Consider the following 18079-nt stretch of genomic DNA (forward strand, 5'->3'; position numbering starts at 1 on the left):
TCGCTTTACCGAAGTATTTAATAATAAAAAAAAAATAAAATAAAAATGAGCCTAAAAAATCACATACACCACGAACTCGAAGCTTCTGGTGTGACAGCATACCTTTCAATTGAGTCTTTATACTTTATTTTGAGGTCACCAGCATAAACCATACAGCCTTTTTCCACAAAGTCGGGGCCAAAGTGTTTCAAAATCACCAAGTCTGCTTTTTGGCCCCAGTAAACAACATCAGTGTGAAAAGATATATCTTTAGAGCTGATATTACACTCTTGTCCACACACAAATTTAACATCAGGAACCACGAACTGAAGTCCTTGCTCCATGTCACTGACTATAATGTCAAAAACAGATACCTTGGGTCGTTCACTGAGGCGTCTAGGAGTCAAACTCCTTTCAGGCCGTTCTACAACAATACTGTCTTCTTCGATAATAAACATTTCGTCACTGATGCTATCGCGACGACTACTGGGCATACTATCATCACTAGATTCACTGAAACTACATCTTTCTGTATATAAGCATTTTCCAGTGAGTTCGTAAGAAGAACCGTCTTTGCCTTGTAAATTTCCTCTAAAAGACGAGCAATCCGGTTGGAAGCAGAGTAAGGCCATTCCTTCAAGGAAAACCAATTCACTACTTAGGTCAATATCTAAGTGCCTAAACTTAGATCTGTTCACACGACCAAATCTTGGTTTGTAGGACGTCATCTAAAAATAAAAATCATTAGGAAAACATCTAGCCAAGCATGGCTATAGAAAGATAAAATTTAAATATGACTCTAGTTTATTGCTTCATTTTCCTTCTTATTGAGAATTACAAATGAGTATTAGTTAAATTATAAACATGTTCCATATATTATGCTATTGGCCTTAAAGCTTAGATTCCAAAGCTTAGACAACACAAGATACCTAGATTTTTGTTTTATTCCAGGCAAATGTACATTGGTAGGGCCTTTGGTTTCTACCCCTTATCAACAAAAACAACTCAAAGTTTAAAAAAACATTCTTGTTCATGTGTTTCATGTAACTCATCAAGCTTTTTCCAGATTCACCCCCCCCCAAAAAAAAAAAATACTGCGTAATTGCCAGGTTTATTCATGCACAATTTTTGAGCTCCATTACAACAGAATTGTTTGTTATGAACAAACAACTGGCATCATTAATGTCAAACCGAATCGGCTGAAGAGAAAATTCAGCGGAAGTATTGCAAAGCCAGGGACAATTATTGCATACTATGCTCGGTGGGCACAGAACAACAGATTAACATGGGGGAGTCTTAACTTTTGACACAACGAACTATTATCGGACTATTAATGCTGGATTTTATTGTTTGACAAGTTTATCCCACCCCCCAAAAATTACTGAACCAGCTGTATAAAAAAACGATGTAGGGGGTAATATTTCAGGGGCGAAGGTGCATTTAGCCCGCCACTTTTTTCCTTATGCGTAGCAACTTTCAAATTTTGCGTTTTTCTGAGAAGGTAGGCCACGGATGCGTGTTTAGTTTTTGCTGTTTTTTCTTTTTTTGCCAGGGTGATCACGTCAAAATAATGGATTCATATTATCAAAAACGAAGTGGTTCGAATGAAAATTCTAAGTTCTAGCGCCCTTTTTAAGCAACAAAAGCGATGGTGCCACAGTAAGGTACTGCTCTGCCATTTTTTGCTTCTTTTTGCAACAAAACAACAACTTCGGCTCGAATTCGGAGAAGTAGCGCTTTACTGAAAACTAAGCTTGCTGGAGTTTTTAAAGATTCGTAATTCTATAATGAAATTTGTTGATTTCGTGACTGGTAAAGGCCAACAGCCTACTTACTAGGTTTTTTCTGCTCATAATTTTGTTTCTTTGCGTTGGTTTTGCGTTTTCAGTTAAGCGCTATTTGTTCCAAAAACCTATAAACAAGGGAAAATATCATGAGCCAGGTTATTTTCCACAGTTTTTCAAAAATATGTTGCATAAACTGCGAAGCTGTAATTTTGTTAATTTTAAGTTACAACTTCGCTCTTTACTTTCATTAGAAAAACTATGTTAACAAAATCAATTAAACATGTGATAACAGAAATATCATGAACCCGATCTTATCAATACGACTGAAGGAAGGGAATATGCAAATTTATTTTCAAGGATTGGTTCACGACAATGTATTGGCATGTATTTTTCAAAACCTAGGGGAGGGGGCAATTTTGTTGTTTTATTTTCGATTCTTTCCAATGAACATACCAAAAAAAAATTTTTTTTCGACGAAGGATAGGCCTATATATTTTTTTTTTTAATCTAAGGGGATAAAGAAATATAGGGGGTTAATTCCCCTGCCCGTACCAATCGCCCAACTGACGCCCCTGCCCAAGTATTTAACAAATGCATCGACACGTGCTCATTCACTCGCTCTTTAATTAGGGAAGAGGGGTCTTCTGTGGTGGGTTAAAAATGCGAATCAGGCGTATTTTTAGCCAAAAATTGTTGCAGGGTGTTTCTATAGACCAATGTCAGGAAGGAGTTTCTCCTATTCCCCTCCTCTCCTCTGCGAAGTTATGAATAAGTTTACATAGCATGACAATAGAGTCAGTAAAGTGCAAGGGAAAACTCATCTGGGATTTCCACGAATACCAAGGCACAAGGCACAGAGATAGAACTGAAGACAAAGACAGACTTGTCATACTGGAGCTAAAAAGACTTCCACCTTGTGACGCCAATGATTCCCCGTCGATAAAATACAGAAGAACTTTCATAATTTATTCTGCTTTGATACATACAAATAAGTTAAACAAGCGATTTTAAAATCATAATTTAAGATAGATCGAGCTGACATAAGGTACATAGTTACGTGAGTAGACACAGCCAAGATTAAAAATCCAAAAGCGTTTTTCTTCGCCTGTAACTTCCTTTTTGTTTGTTTTCATAACCCCTTCAGAATATAAAATATACGAAGCTATCAAAATCAAGAAAGAAAATTACATTTAGGCTTTCAAAATCCCATATCTTCCTTGCTCTTTCGACAGAGAAATGATACTGGAACTGAAGGATATTGGCTAGTCAATGCAAAAAAAAAAAAATCTTGGCACTTGCAAGTTCGAAACTTTGTTAGAGATATTCTGATCACCAAATAAATTATGCAGCTGTCGTGGTGCAAATGGATAATACTAGTCGTATTCATAATTTCCAAGGGAATGTGAAACTCACCCGAATGATAATTCCGTTCCGTTATAATTGTTCTACATTGGCACTTGGGTTAAATAGCCTACGCCACCAGAAATTTAAAATGATCTACAATTCATCAGCTAAAAATTATAATCTGCAGGTCAGAAACACGTTACATTGAAACTTGTGCAAACCACTACGATAAGCATACTTAGCAAATTTGAAACAACTATTTCTAACAACGACTATAAACTATAACATCAGTGGAGTATACAGTTTTTCAGTTCGAGATTAAATTTGTTTTAAAAGATTCTTTGGTTATGGGATGGGAAGGCCTTGGTGAAACAAATTTGGTTGAATAGTGATTCTCACGAGTTGATCTTACCTATAAAGCGAAGCGAATTAGTCCATGAGCCTCGCGGGCAGCGGGCGAGGTCTGTATTCTGATTGGTTGAATTGTTAGTTCATATTTATGACCTACTTTCAGTTTGCTCTGTAAGGCTTCAGGTCAAATAATTATTCAATAAATATAGAATACAGACCTCGCCCCGCTGCCCGCGGGGCTCATGGACTAACTCGCTTCGCTCTATAGGTAATATTCACTCGCGAGAATCACTTTTCAACCAAATTTGTTTTACCAAGGCCTTCCCATAGCCAAAGAATCTTTTAAAAAAAAATTTAATCTCGAACTGAAAAACTGTGTAATCTCCATTGCGTCGGAAGGCATTTCTTCAAATCAACGCAACATAAACGTAATATTAAACTAATCGCTCTAATTCACGGGTTCACTGGCTAGTTTCAACTGGAAAGTGAAAGTGGATAATTAGCATTAATAGATGCGTAAGTTTTTTTATTATATTTTGACTTCCTACATTACAGAAATTAGCAGTGATGACAGAAAATAGTATTTAAAATATAATTTCATTTATATTGTACAACCTCAACATTTCCCTCGGCTTCAAAACCCTGCCCACTTTACGCATTGTCATTTTGTCCTATGGAGGAGGAGGGTCAACCAGAAAGAGATCCGCTTCTAGAATTAGCATTTGTAAGCGCTCTAAACTAAACATTTACCAAAAATCTTCTTTTTTTTTAATTTCCCCATCTTACCTTTGAAAAACTCCTCATTAATCTACAGCCACCGTTGTGGGATTAATTTTGTATTCTTTTACCGCCACTCAATGGTTCTAGAAATGTTGGCAAAATCATCCATCCTTTTCATCATTCTCCGTCAGACAGGGCTTAATACTTAAACCAAGTGAGAAGTACCGTCGATTAGTAGAAGAAATAGAATTTTCTCGATTTCAAGGGCTGGGGCACTTAATTATGCTCAAATTGGGGTGCTAAGGAAGGTTGGTGCTATGTTATTGGTGCTACTTTTAGCAAATAAAAATTACCAAACAGTAGATGAAAAGGCTACTAACTCGAAAACAGCAAGTTCTAAAAATGACAATTTTGCTTTGCGGAATTTGTTTTAAAAGCAACACTTCGTACTTTGTCACATAATTCTGTAAAATCAAAAAATTCGAAAAATCATAATTTAGAATCTCGTAAAATTCTGAAAAATTTTGAAGGTGAAAATATAGTCTAAGGGCTCTTAGATAACAGGAAAGTTGTTATACTATGTGGATAAAAAATGAGGAAAAGACCTACAGTTGAAATAGGGCAACAGTGAAGTTTTGTCTCCTTTTATAAACTAATAGTTATTGGACTTTCAGGATCACTTCTAGCAGCCCCTACCTCATTTATGAGTCCCGATATAGCCCTAGGCTACACGCAACTTCTTGATTTTGAGCATTTGCCAATGTCTAGTTTTGTGCTCATTTTTCATCTATTTATTTATTTATTTGAAAACCCGTCAATCATACGAAATGAAAAAGACGGAGTACGAACATATAAATATAAGAAAATATATAAGAACTTATCAGAAGAGACATAACTAGAAAGAGACTCAACTAATAAAAGGGCAAACAAAATAGCACTAAAATGAATAAAACGAAAACAGATCTATTGTAAAAGGAGATTATACCAATCGTGATCTACTATTTTAATATTGTGTCTTTTGATTAAATTTTCAACTGCAACATGAGGGTCGGTTATGTGATACTTTTTAATGAGGATTGAGTTTCTGTACCAGGGAGGAAAACGTAGGAGGTATTTAGCAAAAAGGAAGAAAAGCGCAAGGATTTTAGACAGTTCAGCCTTCGAGAATAGTTTCCAAAATGGTGTCAGGTACACTATATGAGGTAAAACAGTAGCGTTATATAGGCTGGCAAGGAGAGGCGGCTAATAAGCCGCCCCCAGTTGGTTCAAAATGCCAAATCCTTTTTTTTGGAAAAAAAGAAAATTGCACTAAATATTTGGTGGTTGACCATTTCTGAGGGAAACATGTTAGGCAATAAAACTAGTATCAATAATTCCTTATTTTATTCTCTTTCCAAATATCATGGCTGATTTTCAGTCAAGGCACCCCCCCCCACCCCTCGTAATGGTCCCAGATATATCCCTAACAATATATATCTTTGTTAATGGAATCTTGTGATGCATAACGTATTCTTGGTTAAAACCGGTTTCTAAAGAATCAACTCGATTAAATTCGGTTTTGCCTCCGATTAAATGCAGTATTGTGTACAAATATTATATGGAATAATTTAACAAGTGGATGACAATGGAAAGAAAAATGATAACATGATTAATAGAAACATGATGCATATTAAAATGTAAGAATTTCATTGAGTACTTGTCGGTTACTGGAAACACACCAAGGAAGTGAAGTTAGGTTAATCCTTATGAAATATTACAAAACAAGATGTAAAATAATACTCTAGAAATAGATGGAAACCTGGTACTTATCTCATATACCCACCACACTCAAGAAGTGAAGTTAGGTTACTCTTAATGAAAAATGCTAAAACATGATGAAAATATAATGCTACAGGGTACTTTTATATTATAGCGACCATACTCAAGAAGTGAGATTAGGTTGATCATGATGCAATACACCAAAATATGACGAAAATATAATACTTTAGCAACAAAATTATGGATACTACAACACATAATCTACGGTACTTATCGGTTATATAGTAAACACTATAGAATTTCAACCGCGGATAATGCGAACATGACACAAGAAACTGGTCAAGCAACTTCTTTATACCACACAATTAGATTTGGCTTGGTTGGAAAATAAATTGTAGCTATATCTTATTTAAGTACTTAGTTGGTATTTTGGTTTGGTTAGGTTACGAATTTAATATATGTTGTGCTTAACCCCCCTCCCCCCTAATGCGCAAATATATAGGCCAAATTTGTTTCTAAACTATCATATTTTCATCGTATTTTGTTTGGTTTCATTAGCATTAATCGAACTATACTCCCCGAGTGTTTACTATATAACCGATAAGTACGGAATCTACTAATAGGAAACTACAAACACAGCACACAGAAAAACCAGTTTTACAACAGATCGAGAACAACAGTCCGGATGCAATGATACACGAGTACCTGCTTTATAAACAAATTTGGGCTATTTGCTCATTTGGACCTCGCGCTAGTCAAATACTTTACCCCCATCCTCACCCCTAATCTGCAAATATATATCCCAAATTATATAAGTCAAATGTACTCTTTCAGCCACTGCTTGTTTTCCACTGAGCGTAAGCTAATTGTTTCTTAATACAGAGAGATGTAACGGTTTGTTCTCCAGTTTTACCCAGCGTAAAACTTGAGTGTGATGGGTACAAGAGATAAGCATCGGAAACCTACCCCCCCCCCCAATGTGCAAATATATGGTCCATCTGAGATGTAACCTAAGTGTAATTCTTGAATGGGTTTCCAATAACCGACAGGTAGGCCTACCTTTCATTGTTTTACGGTTGTTCTTTTAGTTTTTATGGCACTTGGTATTAACCAAGTGACATATAGCGATCGCAAATTCTGTCGGTCTGTCTGTTCCGGTTTTGCTACTTTAGGTACTTCCAGGTAAGCTAGGACGATGAAATTTGGCAGGCGTATCAGGGACCGGACCGGATTAAATTAGAAATAGCCGTTTTCGTGATTTGACCATCTGGAGGGGGGTCGGTTAATTCGGAAAAAATATAAAAAATGAAGTATTTTTAACTTACGAACGGGTGATGGGATCTTAATGAAATTTAATGTTTGGAAGGATATCGTATCTCAGAGCTCTTATTTTAAATCCCGACCAGACCCGGTGACATTGGGGGGAATGGGGACCTAAAATCTTGGAAAACGCTTAGATGGAGGGATCGGGATGAAACTTGGTGGGAAAAATAAGCAGAGGTCCTAGATACGTGATTGACATAACTGGAACGAATCTGCTCTGTTTGAGAGAGTTTGGGGGAGGGGTTAATTCTGAAAATTAGGAAAAATGAGGTATTTTTAACTTATGAAGGAGTGATCGGATCTTAATGAAGTTTGAAGTTTGGAAGAATATCGTGTCTCAGAGCTCTTATTTTAAATCCCGACTGGATCAGGTGACATTGGGGGGAATTGAGGGGGGACCTAAAATCCCGGGAAACGCTTAAAGTTGATGGATCGGGATGAAACTTGGTGGGAAAAATAAGCAAAGGTCCTAGATACGTGATTGATATAACCGGAACGGATCCGCTCTCTCTGGGGGAGTTCGGGGGGGGGGGTGATTCTGACAAATAAGAAAAAATGAGGTATTTTTAACTTACGAAGGAGTGATACAATCTTAATGAAATTTGATTTTTGGAAGGATATCGCGCCTCAGAGCTCTTCTCTTTAATTTCGATCGGATCCGGTGAAGGGGAAGTTGGTGGGAGCAGGGCCTAAAATCATGAAAAATGCTTTGAGTCGAGGGATCGGAATGAAACTTGGTGGGAAAAATAAGCACAAGTCCTAGATACGGGATTGACATAACTGGAACGGATCTGATCTCTTTAAGGGAGTTGGAGGGGGGAGGGTTAATTCTAAAAAATTAGAGAAAATGAGGCATTTTTTACTTAACGAAAGAGTATTCGTATCTTAATTAAATTTCATATTTAGAAGGACCTCGAAACTCGGATCTCTTATTTTAATCCCCGCCCGGATCCAGTGTCATTAGGGGGGGGGGAATCTTGGAAAACGCTAACAGCGGAGAGATCAGGATGAAACTTGGTGGAAAGAATAAGCCCAAGTCCAAGATAGGTGACTGACATAACCGGAACAGATACGCTCTCTTTGGTGGAGTTGGGGGGGGGGGAAATAATTCGGAAAAATTAAAAAAATGAGGTATTTGTAACTTACGAACGGGTAATCAGATATTAATGAACTTGATGGGAAGAATTAGCACAAGTTATAGATACGAGATTGACATAATTGGTACGGATCCATTCTCTTTGAGGGAGCTGGGTTGTTAATTTGGAAAAATCAGAAAAATTGAGGTATTTTTTACTAAGAACGGGTGACCGGATTCTAATGATATTTGATATTTAGAAGGAACTCCTGCCTCTGAGCTCTTATTTTAAATCCCGACCAGATCTTTTGACATTGGGGGGGAGTTGGAGGGGGAAACCGGAAATCTTGGAAAACGCTTATAAATGTCGTAGATATGTGATTGACGTAACCGGACTGGATCCGCTTTCTTTGGTGGAGTTAGGTGGTGGGGTTCAGTGCTTTGGCGAGTTTGGTGCTTCTGGACGTGCTACGACGATGAAAATTGGTAGGCGTGTCAGGGGTCTGCACAAATTGACTTGATAAAGTCGTTTTCTCTGATTCGACCATCTGGGGGGCTGAAGGGATAGGACAAACTAGAAAAATTGAGGTATTTTTGACTTACGAGTGGGTGATCGGATCTTAATGAATTTTAATATTTAGAAGGACCTCGTGACTCAGAGCTCTTATTTTAAATCCCAACCGGCATTAAGCCCTGATTTTCCTTTTAAAGCAATCTATTGATTCTTAGTATTTTGCTAGAGCTCATACCATATGAGCTCTTGGCTCTTCCAACCTCGTCACAAGTGCCATATGAGCTCTTAGCTCTTGTTTTATATTCCTAGGGCTTTATCTAGAATCACCTTGGGGGGGGGGATTTGCACCATCAGAAAAGCGACTTGTTCCAAATCCATGTTTCTTTCGGACGTGGCCGGTGACTAAACAATTACCAAAATCGCAGTTTAGCAGCTCTTCTAAAGGAAACATGGTAATAAACAAAGTACCGTAGTGCCGTTAGATTGCATGTTTAATGCTCTCGTTTTCAATATAGCAGCCGTTACTCTGACAATGCAACTCCCTCTTATGGTTCCAGATATAGCCCCAGGATATACACAAAAGTGAAAAAAAATTTACTAAGATGAAATCCTACTTAAGAATAAGTACCATGTTTCATATTACATGTTTCTGTTAATCATATTCATTATATTTTCTTGCGTTGTTAATCGCCTATTATAATAATATTTAATGCAGTAATTCCGTTGCATGTTATTTACTAATTCCATTGAATGTTATAAGAATATTTATTTAGGACTATGTACATGGAATGGATATAATTAGGGTCAATGGGATACTTTGTCAGGGTAGTGAATATTATAACCTATAGAAAAGGAGAGTAGAATAAGGAATCTAACCAATACTTTCATGCATTACCATGCTTCCTTCAGAATAGCAACTTAACTGAAATTTTATCGAAAAACCACCTTTTGTATATTGCCTAGGGCTATGACTACCCCCATTAGGATGGAGGCTGAGACTCGATTGCTACAGCACTGATTATTAAATTTAAAAATAACATTGAACGATGAATCAAGGGTAAAAAACCAGTATCCAATTGAGCAAAAGTAAAACCCTCACATCTTGTTACCAAAGAGGAATTGGGAAAAATTGTATATATCAGGGAAAAGCTAAAAATCTAAGCTACACATCAATAGGGTTATTATAAAGAATCGTGGTAAACGTTTAGAGCACTTAGAAATGCTAATTTTAGAAGCTCATCCATTACTGGTTGACCCTCCTCCCCATGGGGCAAACTAAAAAGGCGCAATGTGGGCTTGCTTACAAGTAACATTTACCTATAGAGCAAAGCGTATTAGTCCATGAAACCAAGGGGCAGCGGGGAAAGGTCTGTATTTTATATTTATTTATTAAACCTCGTCTGCGTTTTTTTTTTTTTTTTAGTTTTATCACTCTGTTGAACAAATAAAGAATACAGACCACGCCCCGCTGCCCGCGGGGCTCATGGACTAATACGCTTTGCTCTATAGGTAATGTTACCTGTAAGCAAGCCCACTTCACGCATTTTAGTTTCCCCCATGGAGGAAGAGGGTCAACCAGAAATGGATGCGCTTCACTAATAATGACAAAGAAACGATATGCTATAACCAGAATCTTACTATATGTAGTAATACGCACTTTAGAGAACTTGAACGAAACTAAACATTTACCAAAATTGTTTTAAGATCAAACACTTAAAATTATTAGTTTATTACTTACCTACAAGGACCTCTTTTTGGAAATACCAATTATCCTATTTTGATGTATATGCTCTTTTAATGTTTCGGTTTTATTCACATGTTAACAGAAAGCTGACTTTCTTTTTATTCTAAAAATTTAACTTTTATTACTTGATACTTGCTTTATAAATCACAAATATTTAAAGATATTTTTTTCGTTTTAACTGCTTGTCAAAAGAGACTATATTTTTAATTTATGCTGACAAATTATTTTAGAAAATTTGGTCAATGTTCCTATTACCTGAACAATTGTTTAGGGTCATGAAACTATTGTTAATAGATGCAGTTTGACTTTTGGAACATCTTTGGTCAATGTTGATATAACCTTGTCAAAAGAGACTATATTTTTAATTTATGCTGACAAATTATTGTAGAAAATTTGGTCAATGTTCCTATTACCTGAACAATTGTTTTGGGTCATGAAACTATTGTTAATAGATGCATTTTGACTTTTTGAACATCTTTTCTCTCTTGCAAAACTACCGCAAACTCACCGTAATGGAGTTATTATATATTTGCACATTAGACGGGGGGGGGGGGGTTAAAGCATAGCATATATTAAATACAGCAATGGTTAATTTACGTATTTAATATATGCTATGCTTTACCCCCACCCCACTAATATGCAAATATATAGCCCAAATTTATTTATTAACTATTACAGATTCGCGATTTCAAATATCCGATCAACGAAAACGGAAATGATTGCAATTCTAGCCTATATGTGTAAATACAGGAACATTTGGGCCGGAATAACTCCATAACGGTGAGTTTGCGGTAGTTTTGCAAGAGAGAAAAGATGTTCGAAAAGTCAAAATGCCTCTATTAACAATAGTTTCATGATCCAAAACAATTGTTCAGGTAATAGGAATATTGACCGAAAATTTTACCAAGAACGCGGGTTCTTTTTACCACCCTCAGATTGCATCATGCTGTAGTAACTAGAGGTGATCTATAGAAGAACCATTGATGTTTTTCCGAAATGCCAAAGAAAAGTGGTTTTTTACCCTATTGGTATGCCAACTATTCTTTTTATATTTGATTTCTGGCCTAAGGTAACCTTAACCAAAACTCTATAACCTAGCCTGCTACACTTTACCTTAATATAATACGTCTTGTTAGTCTAAAAGCACACATGCAGCTTGAATAGAAACACCCAACTGACATTAAAACTTGAGCTGTAGGCTGAGAGTAAGCCTCTTTGAACACTAACCTTTAACAATTCAAGATCTTTGTCTAATTCCTTTTTATAAGTATTTTAAATTCACAATCTGAGCATCAAGTAAAATAGCTTTGAGTCAAATCCCATAGAAAATTCAGAGTCGACCTTAAAGCTAGCATTCCATTGGCTAAAATCGAGGCGTAGAATGGGCACGGCTGAACAAGAAATTGCGTCACAGAAAATGTTAATTATTGCGCACTCATTCTCTTGTTGCTAGACATCCTGTTTCTCTATTTAAGAATTCGCGGATAATCCCTATCAGTACGCTAATAATTGCGTCATGTATGTCGCTTAAATAATTCCGGTTACGCAATTGTCCTATATCTATTTTGGCGAGGGAGGACAATTGTCCTTCCGAGCATTATTCTGGGGGTCTGAACTTTCACTTATGACAATTAGTTAATTTTTTCCAGCTTAGATTCGATGGCATTAGTATTGAGGAACCTCTTCAGGGAACCCTGAAGTAAACCCAGAACTGGCGGGACTTTGTCTCTGGTCACCCTGCAGTGAGTTTATCAGAACTAGGATCTGTGTCGCACCTCTGCAGTTAGGAGGTCTAACATGAAGTATGGGTCGCCTTACAAAGGTGATTTACATTTGAGCTTGAGATATATATTTGAGTTGAAATCAATGACGGATCCAGGGGGCGCGCCCCCCTGACGTAGTGGTGGATTTGTGGTTGGGACCGCTTGCTTTGGTTTGGGACGAAAGTTTTTTTTTGTAATTGGTTTTAATTGTTGAATTTTAATAAGTTTTTAATTATTAAGACTTTTTTGCAAACAAGTTTGAAACGAGGTTTTGTCACTTTGTTTGGTCTCTGTCAGATTTTACTAATGTCGCATACAGCCAAAAAGTATTTAATTAAATTTAGTTTTATCAAGGGACTTTGTCCGTAATACCACAAAAGCCAATTTGGAGGCAAAACCTTCATTTTGTAATAACAAGGAGGAAAAATTTAAAATCCTAGCTTCTTTAGGCTGTCGAAATGATATTTCAGGATTGTACCGTCACAACGGGGCTGAAAAGCAACATTTTACTTCTTTTTACTTTCACAAGTTTGCTTTCGAGTCTTACTATGGCACTGAGGCGAAGAAATTGATATCAGTACTTTTTTGTGTTTTTTGCATTTTGTCTGTTTTGGATTTTTTGGTTTGCTTTTTTTGCGAAGCGGGGTGGTTTTTACAACATTACTGTTTTTTAGAGGATCTGCATAATAGAAAGTAAATGTATTTGAAGGGCAAAAATTATTAATTTAAGTTTTGGATTTTGGTGATGAAACGGTGGCCACTTTACTGTCTATTTTCATCTAATTAAAGCTCTGCATTACATGACATATCAACTCCCCTGTTCATCTTAAAACATTAAAATGAAGGCCATACTCTTTAGAACTTTAAATAAAAGTTCATACAAGTATATACTTACAAATAAGTATGTGAGTCGAAATACTCCTTCCAAGGTTGGAATTATCATTTAAAAAAAAAAATTGAAAAATTGATTATAAAAGAAGGCAAATAACCATATGTTTATTTTTTTTATCTAGCTAGTATGGATGGGTCGCTGAATTCTCAGTTTGAATCAGTGGAATGGCATCGATTTTTTGTCCCAACATTTACTAATTAAACGTAGATAAAAAGTGGAATTCACACAACTTGAGCTAACCACGGAAACGGAATGCAACTACAACATTACTTCAGAATTTCTCACCTTCTCAATACTAACCAGTCACCAAATATAGTTATGTTTTGTATAGGGGTTGCATATATTTCTCCATAAGATTGTCTAAACTGCTATAAATACCGATGAGAATTTTTATACTTGTTTTGATACATGCCATCCAATCATATTTCCACGATTAGTTGTTTATAAATCAAAATTTTTACAGGGCAATTCTTTTACTTAATGCAAAATCTGAGTCAAATTTCAAATTTTATTTTTGTGCTCAACAGACACACCGAAATTTAAACTTAGAATTGAATAATCTGAAAATCTGAAGATTAAGAAAATTAATTTGAAATCTACCACAGCTTCTAACCCTGAGAATTTAATTTACCAATCTATACCTATGAAACACACAAAATAAGAACACATAATTATTTGTGTTTTAAGGAGTATTTCGACTCATATACTTAGTTTGAAACAAATACCTGCATGCATCTTTATTGGAGTTCATATTTTTCTGACGAATTTGGTCTTTATTCGAACACATTAGGACAGATAGAAGAGGAAATACTACCGAAGAGCTCTAGACTGACATGACTCTAACTGACAGGACTAGCCATTATAAACATTCACCAAAATATTGAGGTAGACATCGACCGTGTAATAAATAGATATAGCGGGAGTGGAAATCGAGAAATATAATTTTTCTTATAAAAGTGTGAATTCTGTAATTTAAGCGAAATATATCGAACTTTAAAACGCTGAAAGACGCGCTACGTTGTTATGAAAAGTAAAATTTTGATTAGTAAATTTTTGAGATTTCGTCAAAGTTGACATTATTTTTGAAAAGAAAAAGTGATTAATTAATGCTTTATTGTCCATACTTAATACCCTCGTTTTAAATGTTTCCTATGCATTTCTATCTCTTCGTTCTGTTTTTCTTGTTACATTCCTAAACGAACTAGTATTTAATGTTTAATATATCTTTTACGAACCTAAAAATTGTTTTTTATCATCATCTCCTACTCTTCATTACTATCATAGCTACTAAGCGATGCCTCAAAGTTAGGCTACATGCTAAATAGTTTGACCTAAAAGAAATAAAAAGCAGATACCCTATCGACTCCTTAGGCCAATTCGAATCTGAAGCAGTAAACAAAATAAAATAATAGCCTACACCGGCAGGCTAACAATACGCATCAAACAATAATTCCCTTAAGACAATACTATAACACAAATCAAACAAAATGGTAGTTCAAATAAAAAAAAAATACCTCAAATTTTCCTGGAAAATATTTGGGTTGTACCCACCCAAAACCAAAGATAGTAAACATAGTAAATGAAATATATCCTTGTACTGTGATCCGAGAACTTGGCAAGAACTTGATCGGGCTGTTTAACTCTGTGTCACCGAAATACATCTGCGTTTCTCGTATTATAACTGTGAAGGTCACTAACAGTTACAAACATACTTTTAAAACATTCTGGGACAAAATTATTAATAAAAATAAACAATAACATCGGTCGATAAAAAGAAATATACCTGCGAGAGGAAAATTATTCGGCTTTAAATACACATTTCTCACAGAATCTCACTGTCCATAATCTGTTAATAGGTTATGGACCTGGGTTTTGTTTTGTTGATAGGTTTTGTTTGGGGGTGGGGATGAGGAGAGGGGGCTATGTTGGAGGATCTTTCCTTGGAGGAATCTGTCATGGGGGAAGAAAAATTCAATGATAAGGGCGCAGGATTCTCTAGCATTACTATAAAAAAACAATGAAAAATAAACATGAAAACGTTTTTTTAAATGAAAGGAAGAAGTAGCAATGAAACTTAAAACGAACAGAGATTATTACGCATATGAGGGGTTCTATACTTTAGCATGAACTAATTTTTTTAGCTGAAAGTAAGGAGCGACATTAAAACTTAAAACGAACAGAAATTACTCCGTATATGAAATGGGTTGTCCCCTCCGCAATCCCTCGCTCTTTACGCTGAAGTTTGACTCTTTGCCACAATTCTACTTTTTAAAACAATTAACTAAAAATTTTATTTACGCTAAAGTTTGACTCTTTGCCACAATTCTACTTTTTAAAACAATTAAAAGCTTTAGCGGAAAGAGCGAGGGATTGCGGAGGGGACAACTCATTTCATATACGGATTAATTTCTGTTCGTCTTAAGTTTTAATGTCGCTCCTTACTTTCAGCTAAAAAAATTATTTTTTTTTATTTAATTTCTGAACGTTTTTGAATTAATGCATGTTTGGTTTTGGCTCTCCGCACATAAATTATTAAAATGAAATTTGTATATTAATTCTTTTTTTGGCTAAATGGCTTTCTCTTAGTTTTGATCAGACGATATTGAGAAATAAGGGGTGGAGAAGGAGGCCTAGTTGCCCTCCAATTTTTCGGTTACTTAAAAAGGCACCTAGAACTTTTAATTTTTAACGAACGTTTTTATTAGTAAAAAATATACGTAACTTAAGAATTAACTTACGTAACAAACTTTCATAACCTTATATTTTTATTATGTATACGAGGGGGTTTGTACCCTCGTTAATACCTCGCTCTTTACACTAAATCCTAAGTTTTGTCCCAATTCTTTAAGAATGACCCCTGAATCAGAAATGCCGTAGAATAAATAGTTGAAATTACTAAAAATACTTTAGTATAAAGAGCAAGGTATTTATCTCCTCCTAAATACCTCGCTCTTTATGCTAAAGTATAGAACCCCTCATATGCGTAATAATCTCTGTTCGTTTTAAGTTTCATTGCTACTTCTTCCTTTCATTTAAAAAAACGTTTTCATGTTTATTTTTCATTGTTTTTTTATAGTAATGCTAGAGAATCCTGCGCCCTTATCATTGAATTTTTCTTCCCCCATGACAGATTCCTCCAAGGAAAGATCCTCCAACATAGCCCCCTCTCCTCATCCCCACCCCCAAACAAAATAAAATCCCCCTGAAAACGTCCCGGGATTTTATTAATGCATGTTTGGTTTTGGAGCGATGAAAATTTGGTTTTGGAGCGAAAAAAAGAAAAGGAGCGACCCGTCTCAATAGTAACCAAAACTCTAAAAAATTGAATTTTGATATCAATAGCTACATCAAAAGAATCGCATTTTAATGCTGATTTTAAATATATAAGTTTCATCAAGTTTAGTCTTACTCATCAAAAGTTACGAGCCTGAGAAAATTTGCCTTATTTAAGAAAATAGGGAGAAACACCCCCTAAAAGTCGTGGGATCTTAACGAAAATGACACCATCAGATTCAGCGTATCAGAGAACCCTACTATAGAAGTTTCAAGCTCCTATCTACAAAAATGTGGAATTTTGTATTTTTTGCCAGAAGACAAATCACGGGTGCGTGTTTATTTGTTTGTTTTTGTTTTTTTTTCCCCAGGGGTCATCGTATCGACCAAGTGGTCCTAGAATGTCGCAAGAGGGCTCATTCTAACGGAAATGAAAAGTTCTAGTGCCCTTTTTAAATGACAAAAAAAATTGGAAGGCATCTAGGCCCCCTCCCACGCTCATTTTTTTCCCAAAGTCAACGGATCAAAATTTTGAGATAGCCATTTTGTTCAGCATAGTCGAAAACCATAATAACTATGTCTTTGGGGATGACTTACTCCCCCACAATCCCTGGGGGAGGGGCTGCAAGTTACAAACTTTGACCAGTGTTTACATATAGTAATGGTTATTGGGAAGTGTACAGACGTTTTCAGGGGGATTTTATTTTGTTTGGGGGTGGGGCTGCGGAGAGGGGGCTATGTTGGAGGATCTTTCCTTGGAGGAATCTGTCATGGGGGAAGAAAAATTCAATGAAAAGGGCGCAGGATTCTCAAGCAATACTATAAGAAAACAATGAAAAATAAACATGAAAACGTTTTTTCAAATGAAAGGAAGAAGTAGCATTGAAACTTAAAACGAACAGAGATAATAACGCATATGAGGGGTTCTAAAAATACTTTAGCATAAAGAGCGAGGTATTTAGGAGGAGATAAATACCTTGCTCTTTATGCTAAAGTATTTTTAGTAATTTCAACTATTTATTCTACGGCCTTTCTGATTCAGGGGTCATTCTTAAAGAATTGGGACAAAACTTACGATTTATTGTAAAGAGCGAGGTATTAATGAGGGTACAAACCCCCTCGTATACATAATAAAAATATAAGGTTATGAAAGTTTGTTACGTAAGTTAATTCTTAAGTTACGTGTATTTTTTACTAATAAAAACGTTCATTAAAAATTAAAAGTTCTAGTTGCCTTTTTAAGTAACCGAAAAATTGGAGGGCAACTAGGCCTCCTTCTCCACCCCTTATTTCTCAAAATCGTCTGATCAAAACTAAGAGAAAGCCATTTAGCCAAAAAAAGAATTAATATACCAATTTCATTTTAATAATTTATGTGCGGAGAGCCAAAACCAAACATGCATTAATTCAAAAACGTTCAAAAATTAAATAAAAAAAAACTAATTTTTTTAGCTGAAAGTAAGGAGCGACATTAAAACTTAAAACGAACAGAAATTACTCCGTATATGAAATGGGTTGTCCCCTCCGCAATCCCTCGCTCTTTACGCTGAAGTTTG

At 35.7% G+C, this 18079-nt stretch overlaps 1 protein-coding gene and 1 long non-coding RNA gene across 6 annotated transcripts in view; one reads left to right on the forward strand and one right to left on the reverse strand.

Moving 5' to 3' along the window:
• LOC136029649 (uncharacterized) lies at positions 1 to 14944 on the reverse strand. Of its 5 annotated transcripts, none has more exons than XM_065708151.1 (2): positions 14765 to 14944; positions 1 to 707 (listed from the first exon to the last, which is right to left on the reverse strand). In XM_065708151.1, exons 1-2 carry the CDS (start codon positions 14909 to 14911, stop codon positions 60 to 62), a joined length of 795 nt encoding a protein of 264 aa, XP_065564223.1. In that variant the 5' UTR covers positions 14912 to 14944; the 3' UTR covers positions 1 to 59. The 5 variants fall into 5 exon arrangements, with proteins under 5 accessions (XP_065564223.1, XP_065564233.1, XP_065564240.1 ...); XM_065708161.1 differs by lacking the exon at positions 14765 to 14944 and adding an exon at positions 11823 to 12046; XM_065708168.1 differs by lacking the exon at positions 14765 to 14944 and adding an exon at positions 11709 to 11845.
• Positions 3855 to 18079, forward strand: part of LOC136029676 (uncharacterized) — a 26611-nt gene continuing 12386 nt past the window's right edge. The window contains exons 1-2 of the long non-coding RNA XR_010618089.1: positions 3855 to 3977; positions 12245 to 12417. This is a non-coding gene — a long non-coding RNA (uncharacterized LOC136029676). The remainder of the gene's footprint in view (positions 3978 to 12244; positions 12418 to 18079) is intronic.

Source organism: Artemia franciscana, chromosome 1 (assembly GCF_032884065.1).
Source record: "Artemia franciscana chromosome 1, ASM3288406v1, whole genome shotgun sequence".
NCBI lineage: Eukaryota > Metazoa > Arthropoda > Branchiopoda > Anostraca > Artemiidae > Artemia > Artemia franciscana.